The sequence below is a fragment of the Rosa chinensis genome, chromosome 3, assembly GCF_002994745.2.
Source record: "Rosa chinensis cultivar Old Blush chromosome 3, RchiOBHm-V2, whole genome shotgun sequence".
Classification (NCBI taxonomy): domain Eukaryota; kingdom Viridiplantae; phylum Streptophyta; class Magnoliopsida; order Rosales; family Rosaceae; genus Rosa; species Rosa chinensis.
Window position 1 is genome coordinate 4782700 of NC_037090.1, and position 20876 is coordinate 4803575.

Here is a 20876-nt window from a genome sequence, read left to right on the forward strand (position 1 = left end):
GGTGCTGGGTCTGTCACTCTTACAGACTCCATTACCCTTGATACAGTGTTACTTGTTCCTTCCCTATCTCATAATCTCTTGTCTGTCAAACAGATAACAAAACAATTTTATTGTTGTGTGATTCTTTACCCGTGGTGTTGTATATTTCAGGACATCCTAACAGGGGAAATCATTGGGCGGGGTATTGAGAAGGGGGGGTTATACTACATGGAGATGACCACTGCTGGCAATCATCGTGTAAGTGAAGTGCATCAGATTCAAAAAGGAACTTCCACAAATGAAGAACAGATATGGTTATGGCATAAGAGATTGGGACATCCATCATTCGGTTATCTTCAAACTCTCTTCCCTTTATTGTTTCAACATAATAAACCATCCGCCTTTAAATGCGACACTTGCATTTTAGGCAAGAGTCACCGTGTCAGCTATCCATTGAGCTCCACTAAAAGTATTGCCCCTTTTGATCTTGTTCACTCTGATGTCTGGGGACCTTGTCCACCAACCCCCTCTGGAATGAAATGGTTTGTTTTATTTGTTGATGATTGCACCCGGATGAGTTGGATCTACTTGCTGAAAAATAAAAGTGATGTTTCCCAGTTTTTCAGACTTTTCATGCCATGATCCGAACTCAGTTCCAAACACCTATTAAAGTCTTTCGTTCAGATAATGGTGGAGAATATGTGAACCATCTCTTTCACCAGTATCTAGCTACCCATGGCATCATTCATCAGACCACATGTCCTCAAACTCCTCAACAAAATGGTGTGGCGGAAAGAAAGAACCGCCACATTCTTGAAGTTGCTCGCTCCATGTTGATCGGAGCTCATATGCCAGAATCTTTTTGGGGGATGCCATCCTAACTACTGTTTACCTCATAAATAGACTTCCTACTCAAGCCCTTCAGTCTACATCTAAGGAAACCAGTCCACCACCACAAACACCAATTCAAGCTCTTGCCAGTCATTTACCTTTACCACCTACCCATGCCCTTGATCCAAAGATTTTTGGTTGTGTAGCTTATGTACATATCCATCGAAACCAGAGGACTAAGTTGGATGCTTGTGCTGAAAAGTGTATCTTTATTGGCTATGCTTCCACTCAAAAGGGATATCGGTGTTATAGTCCAACCACTAAACGTACCTATGTTTCCATGGATGTTACATTCCATGAACATGATCTACATTTTTCCCCGAAGGCTACTCTTCAGGGGGAGAATGATATTGAGGAAGAGCAATCTTCGAGGGATTGCTTGTGTCCACCCTTGGAACCCATGGACATCCAAGAGCATGGAAGTACTGGAGAAACAAGAATTGAGCATGGAAATACTGAAAGGAGCAACCAGTTACCGACATCAGAAGCAAACTCTAGAATCGTTGAAAATGGAAATCAGCTGCCAACTCCAGAATCACCAGTAAGAGAGATTTCTTCCCCTTCTACTATCCCATCAACACCAATGCTCCCTGAGGATGATCCAGAGGTAATTAATAACCCTGTGTTTGAATTTCATGATAATATAAATTCTGAGCCTAACACTGAAACGGAACCAAGTCATAAATTGCCATTTCGAAAAAATAGAGGTCAACCAAAGGCTCAATATGAACCAGATCCTAAAGCCAAGGCCAAATATCCCATAAGCAATTACATGTCATCCCATAGGTTATCCAAGTCATATGCGTCCTTTGTATTTCATTTATCTGCTATTATCATTCCAAATAAAGTACAGGATGCTCTAGCAGATCGTAAGTGGACTAAAGCTATGGAAGAGGAAATGGAAGCCTTGCAAAAGAGTCAAACATGGGAACTAGTGCCAAAACCAGCAGGGAAAAGAATAGTAGGGTGCAGATGGATCTATACTTTGAAGTACGCAGCTGATGGTACATTGGATAGATATAAAGCCAGGTTGGTTGCTAAAGGGTATACTCAGACATATGGTATTGACTATCAAGAGACTTTTGCACCGGTGGCCAAGATGAATACTGTTCGAGTACTACTGTCATTAGCGGCTAACCTTGACTGGCCTCTGAAGCAATTTGATGTAAAAAATGCCTTCCTACATGGAGACTTGAAGGAAGAAGTCTACATGGATCTACCTCCTGGCTATTCTCTACCTTCACAAGCAGGAATGGTGTGCAAGTTGAAAAAATCCCTTTATGGACTAAAACAGTCCCCCAGGGCATGGTTTGGGAGATTCAGCCAATCTATGAAACAGTTTGGTTATAAACAAAGCAACTCTGACCATACACTGTTTCTGAAACACAGAAAAGATAAACTTACTGCACTTATCATTTATGTTGATGATATGATTGTGACAGGTAATGACCCAGAAGAAGTCAAGAAACTAGAAGCACATCTATCATCTGTTTTTGAGATGAAAGATCTTGGAGGATTGAAATACTTCTTGGGCATTGAGGTGGCTAGATCAAAAGAAGGCATTTCCCTATCTCAAAGGAAATATGTGGTTGACCTACTCATAGAGACTGGTTTACTTGCATGTCAACCAGCAGATACACCGATGGAGCAAAATCACAAATTAGCAGAATATCCAGACCAAGTGCCTACTAACAAAGAGAGATATCAAAGGTTAGTAGGCAAGCTCATTTATCTCTCACATACACGACCTGATATTGCATATGCTGTAAGCGTTGTAAGTCAATTCATGCATGCACCAAGTGAAGATCACATGCACGCGGTACATAGAATTCTGAGGTATTTGAAAACAAATCCCGGTAAAGGGATCATGTTTTCCAAGAATAACCACACAGACATAGCTGGATACACAGATGCAGATTGGGCTGGTTCTATCACTGATAGAAGGTCTACTTCAGGTTACTTTACTTTTGTGGGAGGTAACTTGGTCACGTGGAGAAGCAAGAAGCAAAAAGTGGTTGCTAGATCCAGTGCAGAAGCTGAGTACAGAGGAATGGCTCATGGAGTATGCGAAATGTTATGGCTTCGTCATTTGATGAAAGACTTGGGGTTCAAACCCAAGTATGCTATGAATTTGTATTGTGACAATAAAGCAGCCATTGATATAGCACACAATCCAGTTCAACATGATAGAACAAAACATGTTGAAGTGGATCGATATTTCATCAAGGAGAAGTTGGAGTCAGAAACCATTAACATGCCACATATGCGTACTGAAGATCAACTTGCAGATATCCTGACCAAAGCAGTTTCTGGAAAAGTGTTCCACAGCTCACTAGACAAGTTGGGTATGCGAGACATCTATTCCCCAACTTGAGGGGGAGTGTTAAGTGAGCTGTAGCCACTAACCTTTCCAGCCTCACATCAGCTGGATCACACTCATCTTGACAGGATGTAAATATGAACTTTTCAGCTACAATGCTGATATTATAATCTTGTAGGAGCTCTATAAGAGCAGGTTTGTAATTCAGTTGTAAGGGTGCTTGAATATAGCAAATACATTATCAAATTTAACAGGTATGACAATTCAAACTGGCTTCAATTCATTATGGATATATGTCACTGTATCTCCATAGATTTTGAAGCTGTGACATTAAAAGAAGCAAGGGCGGACTTGGGACTTGTGGACTTGCATACATTATCAAGTAGGTGTAAACGTCCTGGTATGTTATAACATGAAATGTATTAAAGGACCACATCATTAAACCCTGGTCTGGTGGTCAACTAGGGTTGGCCCTTGATAATAATTTAGGGAGAACTTGTTGGCAGCCATTGCTGAGGCTCCATTCATAGAGCAGAGCCACATATCAATGAGAACCGACATTTCACAAGGACCCACTTAAATATAAAGTTGTACATAAATTCTCGAATGGCAAACATAGTATCTGCTAAATACATAAATCAAATGGGAGAATGGAAGTCAGCATAAGATATGTATGTTCAGTTTCGCGTTTGTTTTACCTACCAGATATGATGAACTGTATGAAAAACCCAGCTAGAAATCTACCCGCTTCTGTAAATTCATCCTAGGAGTAAAAAAAGAAAAAAAATTATTCCTGATACAAGAAATTACAAACCCACATGGCCGGCCACATGCAAAAGTTTAACAGTTCAACTTCTATGAGGATATATGAAACAGAGAAAATTTGTAGAATGTGGGAATAAACACACCTCAGTCCTGCTTCTTTTGTCTCTAAAAATACAATGTACTTGATTTGGGTAAAGTCTGATTTGAAGGATTGGCCCTCATCTCTTTTCATCTTTGTAGAAAAACATAGACGGAATCTTTGTAGAAAAACAAAAACGGGTGGTGCAATATTTCTTTGTATTGAATTGTGTTGTGACCTTTACATGAATGAGTAAATATATAGACAAAGAAAGGAGAAAGAAGACCAAGAGGATTCACACTGCAAAGGAAAAAGAAGGAAGACTAAGAGGATTCACACTACTTGAATCCTACCTAAACTGATTACAATAGAAGAAAGTCAATAAGAAAGGACACCATGCTTAGACTTGCTTCACCACGCTTTAAACTCCATTGAATGAGAAAGGACTATTTGTGCCATGCTGCAGCATCACCCCATGCTTGCTATGCAATACCACATGCACAAACGTAAATTGCAAGTTAACCATATCTTGATCATGGAAAAGGACAATTCCTCAAGGAAGCACCTCACTGTAACAGCTTCTGTCATAACATGGAGCATCCGGAGTTCCGGACAACAATAAAAGAAAAATACATAACATGGAAGATAGCTGTAAATAGTCATGTCATATATAGTTGAGTATTGAAACATTTAGGCTTGCCTAGAAAATACACGGGGAAAACATGTTTCTAGAACAATTATGATAGTATATAGTCGGTTATGATAGCATAGTAGACCAAAGAAAGTTTCTTTAACATAAGATCACAAGTTACTAGTAAGATGGGAAGTCTCTGATAGAAAAAGATTGAGAGCTTAGGATGGATGTAAGGTAAAGTATTAGACGAAAGAAGGAAATGCCTAGCAGCTCACCGCCTGATTAGCAATGCCTACCACCGATGAACCTAGATGCATTTATGAAGATAATGCAACTTGTATTGAGCAAATGAAGTTAGGTTTCATCAAGGGCGACAACACCAAGAATATATCGCCCAAGTTCTTTTATAATCAGCAACAACAATCACTTCTAAAGATCGAAGTGAATCAAATCCGATCAGAGGATAATGTAGCGGACTTATTCACTAAGTCGTTACCTAAATCCACCTTCGAGAAACATGTGAAGAGCATCGGATTGAGAAAGTTATCTGAACTCCCATGATTGTAGCAATCAGGGGGAGATATCGACATCAGGGAGAGGTGTGATGTCTACATGTTCGATCTCGAAGAGTGAAGGACGTGTTGTACTCTTTTTCTCCTCCTCAAGCTTGTTTTTGTCCCACAGGGTTTTTCACTCGAGCAAGGTTTTTAACAAGGCAACGGATGAAGCATCACCACCAAGTTTGAGTGGCACGGAGTGTTCACGGAGTGTTAAAGGATATTGACATTTGTGTGCCTTATCAAACTAGGATTAGTTCTATAATTGTAATAGGAGAGAAGGTTCTAGAATTCTTAGTCCTATTAGGAATAGTTTTCCTTGTATCATTAGAATATGTACTTTGTAATTCCTATATATATGGCTCCTATTATCAATAGTGGAACACACAATTCTCTCATCAATCTCTCTCAATTCTCTCATTCTTAAACATTTCCAACTCTTAAACATGATTTTTAGACATTTCATGAACTAACTGAACTTGAAAATATCGATCCAATTGTTTTCTACGATTTTTTTAATTAGAAAATAAATTGACAAAAAAAAATATATTTGAGAATGCATGCTAGGCTGCAAGTGAGGCAATCGTCGCAGGGCTTCTCCTAGTAATAGGAGATCTTTGGTTCAAACCCCAACTTGTGAAAAACAACCCTTGGGATGGGTCATACCCATGTTGCTCTCGACCCCGGAGCGGTAGCTCACTCTGCCACTATTTTTGTAAAAAATAAAAAAAAATTTAAAAAAAATGTTTACGGTGAAAAGAGTATAGAATAGTGGAAAACCACTGGGAATGATTTCGGCAAGGACAACCCTCAAATTGAGGGCCTCAACAAAACCGGACCAAAGAAACTCCCCCCTTTACCATACTCTTCAATTCATGTAGACAGTGATGCTATTCAGTACTTGTGGAAAAGTTTCCTCTTAACAAACCAAAACAATATTTGGCCCAAAAAAAAAATAAAACAAAACAATGTACTGAATCGCCTTTCCCCTGAAGCAGCAAGAAAGAGAACATTTCTCAATTTATATCTGCATTTTATTCCGATCATCCATATGACAGAAGAGGTTGCTGCAAGTCTGTAACATGTTCCGGTACAAGTGAATAAGATACGACTATTGATGACTTATGTGTATAGTATAGTTCAAGTATTACAAGCAGCAAAGACGAGATGACAATTTCTAAGCACCTCAATGGACTCTATGGGCACCATGATAATTCCATCCTTGAAGAGTAAGTCGGGGGGTCACACCAGGAGGGACCTCAAAAGTGATCTTGATGGGCATGGACTCACCTGGCACCAGTGAGAAGTAGTTGTCAGTGTAATGAACAGGAAGAATTCTTGTGTCTTCTCCTTCCTTATGGTCCTTCTTTACTCCATGAACAGAAAAATGAAGGAAGAAGGCAACACCAACATCAGAGCCATTGATTTCAGCAACCCTCAAACCATCAGTTTCCTTCGTAAAATGCCTATATATCTTCTGTAGAAAACCAACTTCATGTTTTTCGTCTGCTCCATCAGGTTTAGGCTCCACTGAGTGGATATCAAAATCACCATCACCAAGTTTAGGGGTGAAATGATTCTGATAGGTTAAAGTTTTAGGCGGTGGTTTCACAGATGTGTTCTTCACATTCATGTGCATTTCGTAGGTGGTTCCTTTGATGAAGACCTCAGATATAATCTTGAGTGGAACTCTTTTCTTTCGGTATGGTTCTAACAGCTTGTAATCCCCACCAGAAAGATGCAACCAGTAAAAGTTCCTGGAGATAATGCGAAAATTTGACTTGTGATACAGTTTGAGAAGAAGAAAGTACACAGGTTTTGGGTTTCTAGATTTTGGATATTTCATCTCAGCAATCGGTACTGTTCTTTTTGGCGGCATTGACAGATTTTCATGAACTTTGTAGTATGGGCATGTTCCATCCAGATCCCACACTGATGCTTCAATAGCAATGTCCGATAATTCCTCTGATGTAGTATTTACAACCTGTTAAGTCCAGGAAGGCAACATAACATCAAATCTCAAACCATGTTCTTATGCTAGACTTATAGTAGTATAAGATAAAAAGATGTTCCACTTAGAGGTGATCAATGTTTGGGGGCAATTTTTTGTTTCTTTTTCTTTACAATGAAACTTTTCCTGCTTTCACTGATTGCCTTTCAGTATGTTGAGAAGAACCAGAGCACACTTGCATAGTTGCATGCACTGATTAGTGTTGTTATGATTTTGTTGCGACTCTCGAGCTTACCTCTATATAATAAGTAGCCAAGTTAAGTTGGACGTGTATTGGCTCTGCAGCACAGCGACAGCCATAGAAACCTGCTGTTTGGTCAAGAAGATGATCGTAAAATTGACCTCTAAGACCTGTCCAAGGATTCTGTGTTTTCCAAATCAAAAGACCGGTGTATTTACTCCACATGCGGGAAGTCCAACCCTCCAGTAGAGCTCTATACTGAATATAGTTAGCAAGCTGAGCCTGAGATGAGTTAAAGCAAGTCAAATAGTCAAATCAGAGATGGTGTTCATAATCCAAAATCACCCTGATTAATAAAACAACCTCTTACCTGTAAGCAAAAGTCATCAAGATCCTTTGGAAACCCATAGAGTAAAATCTGGTCATGAACCTTGCCTGGTTTTGAATAAGGTATGTATTTATGGTATTCCCAGACAGGGTTTGGAACTTCTTCATAATCATCAGAAACTTTGTTGAACAAAGGGATCTGCCATGCTTCTGGAAGCATTGTCGCTCTGATGGTAGCTGCAACAGGCATACCTACTGAACCAACCTCAGGATTGAACCCATATTTGTAAAAATCATCCTTAAAGAAGTCTTCAGGATTTTGGATTTCATAAGGGCCGTCAGTGTAGTCCCCCTTTCCATTTGCAAATCCATCCCACATTGATCCTTGTATGTAAATGCGTGTACCATCCAGATATTGGCTTGGATCCTTTGACACTGACTTCAAATTTTCAACATACTCACCACTACCATTTATGGAATTTTCAAAATGTGGATGGAGCCTGAGGTCCTGTTTCAAAGCTTTGTTGATGTCATCGGGTGGGATTTGTTCATTTCCTCCCACCCAAAGAGCGAGACTTGGATGGTTCCTTAGAAGCTTGACAGTATCTCTTGCACATAGCAAGAAAAGATCATGGTCCAGTGGACCGTTTGGATTTGATACCGGGGCACCTCGTCCATCTACATCTCCAGTAATCCAAAATTCTTGCCAGACCTAAAAAATTTAAATCAGAAGCAGTATGCATCAGATTCACCCAACTAATTCCATGGCCCATAGATCTCTAAACCTGTGCATTTAATTTTGACAACCAAAAACCTAACAGAGTAACAAGTCTTCTTAGCCTCCTTCCCAAGAGATGCGCACTGAAAGAAAGAGCAAAGATAGAGGGAGAGAGAAGGATAGCTTACCAACAGGCCATAAATATCACAGTAATAATAAAATTCTGGCCTCTCAGCCAGTCCACCACCCCAACATCGGATCATGTTAAAATTCATATCTGCATGAAACTTGATGTCTGTTTTGTAACGCTTTTCTGAAAGCCGTAGGAGGCCATCTGACAATATCCAATTACCACCACGAATGAAAATAGGCTGACCATTGACCTTGAACAACCTGAAGAGTAGAACGTACAGGTCACACAAAAACAATAAATATCCTACACATATATAGTCCTAAGTGTATTACCTTCCACCGGTGGCATCATCAATGTGGCTCTCGATTTTGCGGAATCCAAATAATTGGCTCCACAAATCAGACTCTCCATATCCCTTTACATCAACAGTAATAACAACATTGTACAAGGCTTGCTTTCCCATACCATTTGGCCACCATAAATTTGGCTTGTAGAAGAAGAGCTGCCAAATTATACTCTTTAGCACTGACACAAGTAGTGAAATAGAAAAGGAATAAATGAAGTAAATGGGATATCAAAGAGAGGCTCCTGGCCTTTATAAAGTACTGTGTTCTATTAAGATAGTAAAAACACATAACTGTCACCCACCTCAGGAAATGTATATTGCACCCGCGATCCAGCAGGGATTGACAGATGCTGAGTCTGAAGATGCTCGACTAAACAAATGTTTCCTTCAAGTTCTGTTGTAACTTGGATATTCAAAGAACAATCGGCAATGGAGGTACTTCTATTTTCCAACTCAGTCGTTGCATGCAAATACACCCTCTTGTAATTGTCATAAAATGATGAAACCAAGTGGGGATCTAATATTTTCACTGGCTGCAGCAAATGGTAATTAGTAAAAATTCAAACTTACTGTAACTAACTCTATAATGACACTGAAACTAGCATCCGAGACAAAAGGGAAAAGAAAAAAAAAATTCAAGATCAAGTATAGAACTAGGACGCTTAACATGAAGTTGTAAGATATCTCAATATGTGTCATGATGAATGCATATACTTTTGGAGAGAGTAAGCTGATTCTGCAGAATGGCACTTTCAGATACTCCTCGTAATTTGTTAGTACAAGGACAGCAACACAGCTTCTCAATGAAACTCAACACAAAACAAATTATCAACCCCATGAGATAATTTTATTATCTTACTCAACAAGAAGAAATGTGAAATATATATATATATATACACACACACAAAGAAACGTCACCCAATGACAGGAAGTGAAGCATTTTAAAATAAAACTCACCCCTGTTACATAAATTGACACTTCATCCCATATGCCGGTGTTTCTATCCCTGTAACGATATACAATTCAATTAGAATGGAGATTTTTTTGTGCTGCTAATCTCAATATAACAATTTCTGAAGATTTTGCACTGGTAACAAGCACAGAGAAGAAAAAATCTAGACCAATTACACAACAAGATACACTGGAAATTGCTGTATCTTATCAGCATCACAACTCAATTACATTGAAGTTCCTCCCGGACATCAATCAATAGTCTTTGGTCTCATTTTAGCTGACATAAAAATAAATCCGCCGACAAGTTTTCTGGAATTCCTTACTTGAAGGAAGATGAAAAGCACCATATGACCAGAAAATACAAAACGAAACAGGGTGCATTCTCACTAGTAAAACATAATCACCTTATAGGACACATCCAATCCCAACCCTGCACGTATTGTGTGGTCACATCTTTCCCAATCTGAAATTAAAATTCAAATAATTAATGACCTTAGTTTGCACATTGGCACGTTGCATAAAAAATTAATTTGTTTAAAGTCATCATGCGAGATCCAGCACTTTATGGTAGTTCTGAAAACTAGAAATTGGTGAGCAAAAACTGTAACCGAGAATGTAGTGGAATGTATATAATCATTGAGCTTTATTGGATTGTAGATATGTACCTCATGATCACCACCTTGCCCACCCTGAGGAGGAATACTCCCAGGATGATCTGGGGGGTAAACGACAACAGCAAGCAAATTTTCACCGTCACGTACTATATCAGTGACATCTAGAGAATGCCTTTGAAACATCCCTCTTGGGATGTCCTTTTTGTGCCCATTCAAATATACCTCTGCATAGTAATTGATTCCACGGAAATTCAGATCCAGGTGCTGAGTACCTGACTGTAAAAGAGCCAAGTGTATAGACAACATTATTCCTAACCACAATGCCAAGGAAAGTAAAGATTAACATGGACAGTAATCATTCAAACTATTGAGAAATAACCTCAACACAACCTCAAAGTGCATTTTTTTCATTTATATGCATCACTTACCAGCTTACACTGAAATGTTGTAAAGTACCAAAATGTGTACCACTGCCTCCCTGAATCAGCAATATCTATGATTGACTCATTTTCCATGCCGTAGAACGGATCCGGCAATTCTTTGCTCTTCACCAAGGTTGCCAAAACACTATCATTGAAAACCTCATACTTATTAGTCTGATTATAACTCAAAATGTAGACTTTTCATGACTGAAACATCCGATATGTGTAATCCACAACTCAATCATTTCAAGCAGTTCCTTTCAGCTACCTCAAAAAAAAAAAAAAGGTTCAAAATCCATACATTTTACAGCTTTGAATCAGAAGTCTAAGAACACAAACTGATTGAAAATGACACTCTTTGCACATGGATCGATCTATTCCAAATGTACTGCATTTAGTTATATCAAGTACATTCTATCCACTCTTTCAACTCCAAACCTGAATTTTGATTTAAAGAAAACACATTCAAAATCTAAATTCAAACTCAGAATCACTGAAACTCGAAATTCGAATCAAATTGAGAGAGAGAGAGAGAGAGATTACGTTCCCGGAACGACGGCTTCCACCCAAGGAGATTTGGAGCCCAGAGACGGAGGGTGAGTGGTGGTGAGCTGGACGCCAGTGACGGTGACATCCCTGTCCCGGGTGCCGAGCCAGCCCGAGTGCAGCTTCGTCTTCCCGATCGCCGCCGCCGCCATGAAACCCTAGGCGCCACCGACACTTGAGCTCTCTCAGAATCGGAAATTTGTGGAATTTGAGAGAGCTCAGTTGTGAAGAGTAAAAGAGGCTCAGCGATGAGACTAAGCAAGAAGAAGACAAAGATGGGCCTTCTGCCATTGCGAGGTGTCTGTTTGTTTTTTTACGGCGGTTGTTGCTGTTACAGCTTTCACAACTAGATTTTGATGTTACCGCGCTTCGATTACTGTATTGAGTTGAATTTTTTTTTTTTTTCAGTTTATTTATTTATTTAGGCCACCATATATACGGAAGAGAAATGTAAAATGTTTAAGAAACAACGTCATGAAATCATGTCATTATATTGAGTTGTGAGAAAGACTTGCGTGGGGCACCCGCACCACGTGGCAATAGGGCAGACCAATCACTGCCTTGTAGGGGAGTCTTTTGGGTATTGTACATTAGGGGGCAGGGGTAGTTTCGGAAAAGAGAAAAAAATTTCTTTGTTCTGATTGGGTGGCCCTAAAGCCATTTGGTGGAGAAACCCCCACCTAAGAATTTCTCTTGAGTTGTTATTGAAAGATAACGTCGCGATACAGCTAACCAGCATATATTTTAGTCAAATGAGCTAATTTTTAGTTAAGAAATCATTATCACTACTAATTTGTGTAAATTTCCTAATAACTAATGTCTCAAAGTCAATCAGAAAAAGTCATTCTTTAAAATATATTTACATTTTCTAAGATACTAAAAGATAAGTGAAATTCAACATCATAGAGCGACGTCTTCCTAGATAGTAGAAGCTGCAATACCGTCAAGAACTCAATATCAAAGTGAAAATTTGTAGTCCTTCAACATAAAGAGTTAAAGACGATGTAAGTAAACAAGAATATTAAAAATGAGGTAATTACCATTAACTACAATTTGCCACACCTTCCTATGCGCAGGGCCAGAGACATGTTGTCCTTGCAGTCATTTACAGCTAGCTACAGTAACGGTTCATTTGCATTAAAGACATAAAGGATAGCTAAATTTATATGGAATTACGAAAATTACCACTCATTTTTCACGATACATTAGCTCTCTCTCTCTCTCTCTCTCTCTCTCTCTCTCTCTCTCTCTCTCTCTCTCTCTCTCTCTCTCTCTCTCTCTCTCTCTCTCTCTCTCTCTCTCTCTCTCTCTCTCACAAATCCATTCTCCCCAAAATCGAAACCTCCATTTAGGACCCGCGGATTAAGTGGGCCGATGAAGACCCGCCGGCCCTGAGGGCTAAAAGCCCTGCCCGGCCCGTTAAAAAGCCCGCCTCGGTGGGTAGTGGGCCGGCCCGCCAAAAGCCCCCAAAAATCCGGCCCGTAAAAGCTAGGCTGTAATACCCCGAAAATTCAAATTATTTGTCGAGGACATTTTAGAATGATTTCGTAGTCATGGAAGGAAGTACGAAGCTTTGAGGAGTTGTGGATTTAGCTCGAATAATTCTATTTCGAAATCGTACGTCATTTAGGGGCGTCTCAAAAAGTGACTTTTTGTACGTACGGAATTTGGGAAAATTTTGTAGAGCTCGTCGATACGATCGCGTGCATATGTGGAATGCAATATTCGGAGTTCGTATGAATTTATTATGAATTTTGGAAGAAATTTCCAGATTAGTATATATTTCCATTTTTGGAAATTTCAAAAAAAGAAGTTCATTTTTTTTCCAGCTTTCCATTTCGGAAGCCGATTCTCTCTCTCCCTCACGAGCCGAGGACGACGAAAACAGAGCACGAAGCTCCGGCCACCTTTCTCCACCCACCGGCCACCGTTCGACGCCGGACCACCTCCAGAAGCTTCGCCTCCCTCCCCCGAACCCATCTGTGGCCACCTTGCACGGCGGAACGGCCCCTAGCGGCGGCGGCGGCCCGGTTTCGATTAAAGCTTAATTTTGGTCAACGCCGGTTTTCTCCTAGCTCCGGCCACTAAAACTTCCGATCCTTGGCTCCATGAACTCCCCTCAACCTTCTGATCATCATACTAGGAGGATTGCACCTAGAGTGACCGGTTTCACGTTCGTCGGAGCTCGGTAAGTTTTCGATCCGAAACGAAAATCTTTAGATCGGTATATCTCGAGTTGTAGTGCATCTTTTTGATTGATTCTTTTTCCAGTGGGTTCGCCTTGATGTTCTTAATAACTATCTAGAAGGAATCAAGGCCTGAAATTGAAGTTTTTACGTCGAAAATCGAGCTCGCCGGTTTCTGCATTTCTTCGCCGGTTTCTGGAAATTTTCCGGCCACATTCATACTGTTCAAGGTAATTTTCGACCCCTTCCGGTCATTTTCAGACTTTGTGCTAGTTATGAAAGTTGTTGAGCTTGATGAGAGGAAGAGGAACAGCCAGGCCCCGACACCATTGGCGGTGGTCGGCGGCGGCTCTGCCCTTTTTCCGGCGACATTTTCCGGCCACCTCCGGGGGTCAAAATGTGATTTCTTTACAGTTTTAGATTCTACGTTTCGATACGATCGTTTGCATATATAATTCATAATTTTTGGATATCGTATGATTTAGTTATGAATTTTTACGGTTTAGATCGATTTCGATAATCCAATTAATGTTTTTCGAAGATCGGACCGTCCGATGGACTTGTAGTTTTGATATGTTGATCGTATGACTGTCCCAGTGACTTTGTGAGGTCACGGGCGAAGATCCGACCGTTGGATCTTCGTATAATTGTGAATTAGGGTTTTGGAAGGCGATTCGTGAGAATCCGACCGTCGGATTTTCATGAATTTTTGTGGAGATGTTTATAAGGACGATTCAGGAAGATCTGACCGTTGGATCTTCGTGATAATTTTGGGGGATGATCCTATGGGCGATCCGTGAGGATCCGACCGTTGGATCGTCTTTATTTTCAGATCCGACCGTTGGATCACCTTTATTTTAGAATCCGACCGTTGGATCGTCTTTATTTTTATTTATGAGTTGGTTGGCTAAGTTATGATCATATTGGATTTAGGTGATTGACGGTCTTTCTTGGTGAGCGGTTTTGGCGTGTTTTTGTAAAATTGAAGACGCAGCGGGATTAGAGGTGAGTAAACCTCACGTGGTTCATATTACGAACCCAATAAATTTAATTACTTTATTTTTGTCGTAACTGTGTGAAAATATTTATGGAATAAATATTTGTTTTAAATCATATGGACTTGGTCAACTACGGTCCATAGGTAAGTAAAATGATTTTATTATACAAATGAATTTCACGGTTTTTATACTTGAACTATAGTTGGTATTAGTGGTCATTCCTGAGCGGATGATTACGTTTACATATAGTTACGTGAAATATATATGTTGATTGACGTGTGATTGGTATGATGAAATGATTGAGAATTGATTGGATATTATTCAAGCTATTAATCTCCCATTTAATTGTTGAATAATGAAATGTTGATCATGCGAAGTGAAAGCTATTTTATATGCCCAATTGTGAATATGTGGAAATTATTTTAAGAAGTAAAGATTTGCCTTGAAATAATATGTCTCTTTATATGGGTGTACATATACATTTATACACATTTATACAATCTAAAACTTATAAAGATTGTATGTTGAGAAATTGGTTATGTCTGAGAAGTACAATTGTGAAGCCGGGTGTTATCTACTACCCCGTGCTTAAGTGAATTACTGGTAAATGTGTTTTGGTGTTATGTGGAAGTTAGCCTTGGGCCCTAGTCCCTACAGATAGTGCACTATTATACTCTTAGGAAGGTTGCTTACTTTGAGTATACATACTTTGGTAGTGTCCTTGGTATGCTGATGGCTGTCCCATGCTTTGGTATAGTACGTTGGACCCTAGCATGTGGATTTATGATTTGTTACCAGTCAACCTGGTTTTCCCGTGTTTTGGGTATAGTACGTTGGACCCTAACACGTGGATTTATGATTTGTTACCAGTTAATCTGAAAATTCACTAAAAAGAGAAGTGTACTTATGTGAAATTGATCAAATATCTATCCATGATATATTTGGAATATGTGAAGGTGTTATGTGAAATTGATCAAATATCTATCCATGATATATTTGGAATATGTGAAGGTGTTATGTGAACTTGATCAAATATCTATCCATGATATATGTTGAATATGTGAAGGTGTTATGTGAAATTGATCAAATATCTATCCATGATATATGTTGAATATGTGAAGGTGTTATGTGAAATTGATCAAATATCTATCCATGATATATTTTGAATATGTGAAGGTGTTAGTAAAAAGAAAATCAAGCATGTGTTGCTTTAAATGTTATTTCACATATTAATGCTGCAATATTTGTTGATTGTTTACTTGAGTTATAATAATTGTAATTAATTAAATCAACAGTTCTTTCTTGTTTACTCACGAGCTTTGCAAAAAGCTTACCGGGTTTGGTGTTGTTGCAATCCCGGTACACTATTCAAATTGTGTAGCGGGTAATCTCACAGGTCAGGAGAATCAGGGCAGTGATCGTGCAGTTTAGAGAATTAGTATTAGATTTACAGTATTTGTTTTGTGAGGAGAATTATACTCATTGAGTTTTACAATTCGATTTGGTGAGAGTGTGCTGTAATAAGTAGCTTGAGGATTTGGTTTATGTAATATTAAGAGGTGTAACTAGTGGTTGTTTCTGAGAGAAAAAAATTCAGAACGTTATTTGTATTGTTATTAGTCATGTTCCGGATTTGAATCCTTATTTAAAAATTCGGGGCGTGACATAGGCTCGGCTCGTAAAAGCCTGTAAAATATTATATATATGTGTGTGTGTGTTTATATATATATATATATATGTACACACACATACATACACACATATAGATATATATTTGTGTGTGTTTATAAATATATATATATATATATATGTGTGTGTGTGTGTGTGTGTGTGTAGATATATATATATATATATATCTACACACACACACAAATATCTACATATATATATATATATATGTATATCTATATATATATAGAGAGATATATGTGTGTGTGTGGAAGTTCTTATACTTCTATATTGAATATGTGTATTAGTGCATATATATATAGAAGCCCGATCTACAGCGGACGTCTGCACTTTCGCTAAAGTGAGGATGGCGACGCAGTAGCATGTTCCAGGCAGCGACGGCGGAGCGGAGCTTGTCGGATGGAGGCCGGAGGCTTCCCAAACGCGTCTGGACTGCGATTGAAGTCAGAGTAGGTCGGGGTTGTAGGTTTCTGGGCAGCAACCCGACCTGCAACTGCAACCGGACATGCAGCGCTGCAACCTCTTCGCCGGCGACTCCACCCGACTGCAGACAGGTTTGTCCGACCCCTGGCCTTAGTCCAGCATGCTCAGCCACTCTGTCGCTCCCCGAGCCGAGCTGCTGCATAGCCGTCCTCACTTTAGCGAAAGTGCGGACGTCCATATGTGTGTGTGTGTGTGTGTGTATTCTACATATCGGTTGACCAATTCGATCGGATTCGAAAATATGGTAAAATTGGTTAAAGTTTTTACCACACTCATAATTTATTGTAATAAACTCATCCAACGGTCGGTTTTTCCATTTTTTTTGAATTGATAGGGGTTGCTCTTTGGAGTGTATGATATATAAATATAGGTTTATAAGAGTAACTAAGACCTAGTGGATCAAATTGGCTGAATTTTCTGCAACCACCATAAAACATTACAATCTCTCCATCGAGCAGTTGGTTTCTCTGAATTCATTTTCCACTTCATGATTCCTTTAGAATGAACCTCAACAATTTAAATGTAATGTATGAGTCATACGTACAACTTTAGGAGGAAAATTGGTATAGGCCAATGTGTTTGTAATTAAATTTTTTTTTTTTTTATCTCATGTCCACACACATCCATCGATGGAATATTTACAAATGTGATGTGAAAAAATAAGCACGTTTCGCGGTCGTCATGCCATCGGTCAACCAAGAAAACATACAAGTGACGACGGTTGACCAATTCGATCGGATTCGAAATATGGTGAAATTGGCTAAATTTTTTACCACACTCATAATTTATTGTAATAATCTCATCCAACGGTCCATTTTTCCATTTTCTTTGAATTGATAGGGGTTGCTCTTTGGAGTGTATGATATATAGATATAGGTTTATAAGAGTAACTAAATTTGACCTAGTTGATCGAATTCGAAACGAGAATCAAATTAGCTGAATTTTTTTACAAGCACCATAAAACATTACAATCTATCAATCGAGCAGTTGATTTCTCTAAATTCAGCTTCCACTTCATGGTTGCTTTAGAATGAACCTCAACAATTTAAATGCAATATACAAGTCATACAACTTTAGGAGGCAAATTAATATAGGCCAACAACTTAATTTGTAATTAAAATTGAAATTTTTATCTTATGTCCACGCACATCTATCGATGAAATATTTACATACGTGATGTGAAAAAATAAGCACGTTTCGCGGTCGTCATGCCATCGGTCAACCAAGAAAACATACAAGTGACGACGGTTGACCAATTCGATCGGATTCGAAAATATGGTAAAATTGGCTAAATTTTTTACCACACTCATAATTTATTGTAATAATCTCATCCAACGGTCGGTTTTTCATTTTCTTTGAATTGATAGGGGTTGCTCTTTGGAGTGTATGATATATAGATATAGGTTTATAAGAGTAACTAAATTTGACCTAATTGATCGAATTCGAAACGAGAATCAAATTAGCTGAATTTTTTACAATCACCATAAAACATTACAATCTCTCAATCGAGCGGTTGATTTCTCTAAATTCATTTTCCACTTCATAGTTGCTTTAGAGTGAACCTCAACAATTTAAATGCAATATATAAGTTATACGACTTTAGGAGGAAAATTGATATAGGCCAACATCCTTGCAATTAAAATTGAAATTTTTATCTTATGTCCACGCACATCCATCGATGGAATATTTACAGACATGATGTGAAAAAATAAGCACGTTTCGCGGTCGTCATGCCATCGGTCAACCAAGAAAACATGCAAGTAACGACGGTTGACCAATTCGATCGGATTCGAAAATATGGTGAAATTGGCTAAATTTTTTACCACACTAATAATTTATTATAATAATCTCATCCAACGGTCGGTTTTCCCATTTTATTTAAGTTGATAGAGGTTTCTCTTTGGAGTGTATGATATATAAATAAAAGTTTATAAAAAATATTATCTTTAAAGATTTATTGGTAAATAAAGCCCGCAAGGCCCGCCTCAAAAAAGCCCGCAAGGCTTAGCCAGGCCCTGCCCGAAAAAGCCCGCGAGGCCCGCATTAAATGGATGGACTTGGATCCTTCAATTTACAATAAAGCCCGGCCCGGCCCGCTACTATTTAAAAATGGAGTAAGGCCCGGCCTGTTGATGAGGCCTACCTCTATTTCTCCCCAAAATCTAAACCTCCATTTTAGCGACGAAGCAACAAAGTAAGGTTCATGTGGTGAAGCAACGAATCGAGGCTCCGGCAACGAAGCAACGAATTGAGGCTCTGGTAGCAAAACAACAGATCTAGGATCCAACTGCGAAGCAACAAATCGAGGCTTCGCAGGGGCTAGGCCTTGAAGGTCAGTAGCCAAAGAAATTTCTAGTTATTGAGAGTCAATAGATATAGTGTCTGATTACTAATTGATTGTTTGGTTTAGTTTGTTTACTGAGAAATCCAAAGAAAAAGAATAACAAATTTATGTGGCTAGGTTACTAGATTTGAGATCTAATTAAACGAATTTATGCTGCTAGGTTACTAGATTTGAGATTTAATTAATTTTCTGATACAGTATAGTTAGGGTTAGGTTGAGAAGATGCATGAAACTATTTACAAATGGTGAAAAATTTCAATTGCAGTTAAGCATAGTGAAGAGTGAGTAGCAATAGCTTGTTTGGTTTGAGTCAAACCTAAGTTTTGGCTTGATTGAATAGTTTTGAAGGTCAGTAGTATTAAAATTTCAATTGCAATTAAAGCCAGTGAGACTCGAGTACCAATAGCTTGTTTTGAGGGTCAGTAGCATTGAAGTTTCAATTAGAGTTAAAGCTAGTGAGGATTGAGTACCAATAGCTTGTTTGGCTTGATTGAATAGTTTTGAAAGTTAGTAGCATTAAAATTTCAAGCAGTTAAAGCTAGTGAGGATTGAGTACCAGTAGCTTGTTTGGCTTGATTGAATAGTTTTGAAGGTTAGTAGCATTAACATTTCAATTACAGTTAAAGCTAGTGAGGATTGAGTACCAGTAGCTTGTTTGGCTTAATTGAATGGTTTTGAAGGTTAGTAGCATTAAAATTTTAATTGCAGTTAGCAAAACCTGAGTTTTGGCTTGAGCAAAAATTTGAGTTTTGAGGGTCAGTAGCATTAAAATTTCTATTGTAGTTAAAGCTAGTGAGGATTGAGTAGCAACAGTCTGTTTGGAGTGAGTAAAACCTGAGTTTTGAGGGTCAGTAGCATTAAAATGTGCAATGGGGTATTGAGGGTCAGTATCCTTTTCCTTGATAAAATGGAAGAGTTCAAATTTTTACAGTAACATATGTGCACTTAATATCTTGGTTCAGACAAGCTACCTGTTTGGCTTGAGTAAAACCCACATATGTTGAGGGTTAGTAGCATTAAAAGCGCAATATATGTGCAATGTAGTGTTAAGGATCAGTACCTTTCTTTTCCTAGGTGAAATAGAAGAGTTCAAATTTTTACACAGCATATGTGCACTTAATATCCTAGTTCCTTTCCTCAACACCAAAGTTCCTTTAGTCAATACCCTATTGAGGCTTAGTAGCCTATTGAGATTTGTTTCAATGGCTTTAGAACATCAGTAAAGCTGTTGATTTCTAGCATCTATGTCTGTCATTGCTTTGAGAATGTGGGCTACATTATATGAGTTCCTTATAGTGGAAATACATAATATATGAGATTCATGTGTAAGCTACTAAGTAAGCTACTGAAGGTCAGTATGTATTCATAAAGATATTCTATTAAAGGTCAATAATCTTAGTTTTTAACAATACTCATATATTCACATATCATATACATAGGTAAATCGCAATGACAAAAAAGAAGGCTGTTTTAATAGAAGAAGAGAACACAATGTGTATTTGTTACTACATGAAAAATGCTTGCAGCAATGTTTCCTGTAAGATTTCATTTTACCTACCTTACTAAACATTAGTAGTTTTAACTAAATGCATATCTTCACATACATTTCATTATTGTTTTCTAGTTTGATTGTGGAGCATGTATATCCTAAACTATATACAATAAGTTGCAGATAACCAAGGAGTCAAAGACAGAAATG

At 38.5% G+C, this 20876-nt stretch overlaps 1 protein-coding gene and 1 long non-coding RNA gene across 3 annotated transcripts; one reads left to right on the forward strand and one right to left on the reverse strand.

Moving 5' to 3' along the window:
• Nucleotides 1-6196: 6196 nt before the first annotated feature.
• Nucleotides 6197-11762, reverse strand: LOC112192351 (mannosylglycoprotein endo-beta-mannosidase). 2 transcript variants are annotated; one of them, XM_024332031.2, is made up of 11 exons: nt 11475-11762; nt 10938-11076; nt 10561-10785; nt 10300-10358; nt 9899-9947; nt 9244-9474; nt 8928-9097; nt 8651-8855; nt 7788-8456; nt 7472-7699; nt 6197-7209 (listed from the first exon to the last, which is right to left on the reverse strand). In XM_024332031.2, the coding sequence occupies exons 1-11, from the start codon at nt 11627-11629 to the stop codon at nt 6412-6414; spliced, it is 2928 nt and encodes a 975-aa protein (XP_024187799.1). In that variant the 5' UTR covers nt 11630-11762; the 3' UTR covers nt 6197-6411. The 2 variants fall into 2 exon arrangements, with proteins under 2 accessions (XP_024187799.1, XP_024187801.1); XM_024332033.2 differs by lacking the exon at nt 11475-11762 and having other exon boundaries at nt 10561-10820; nt 10938-11077.
• A 1529-nt stretch (nt 11763-13291) lies between these two features.
• LOC112193686 lies at nt 13292-16265 on the forward strand. The gene is made up of 4 exons (XR_002933968.2): nt 13292-13665; nt 13749-13893; nt 14597-14668; nt 16043-16265. It is a non-coding gene; the product is annotated as an uncharacterized LOC112193686 (long non-coding RNA).
• Nucleotides 16266-20876: the final 4611 nt, after the last annotated feature.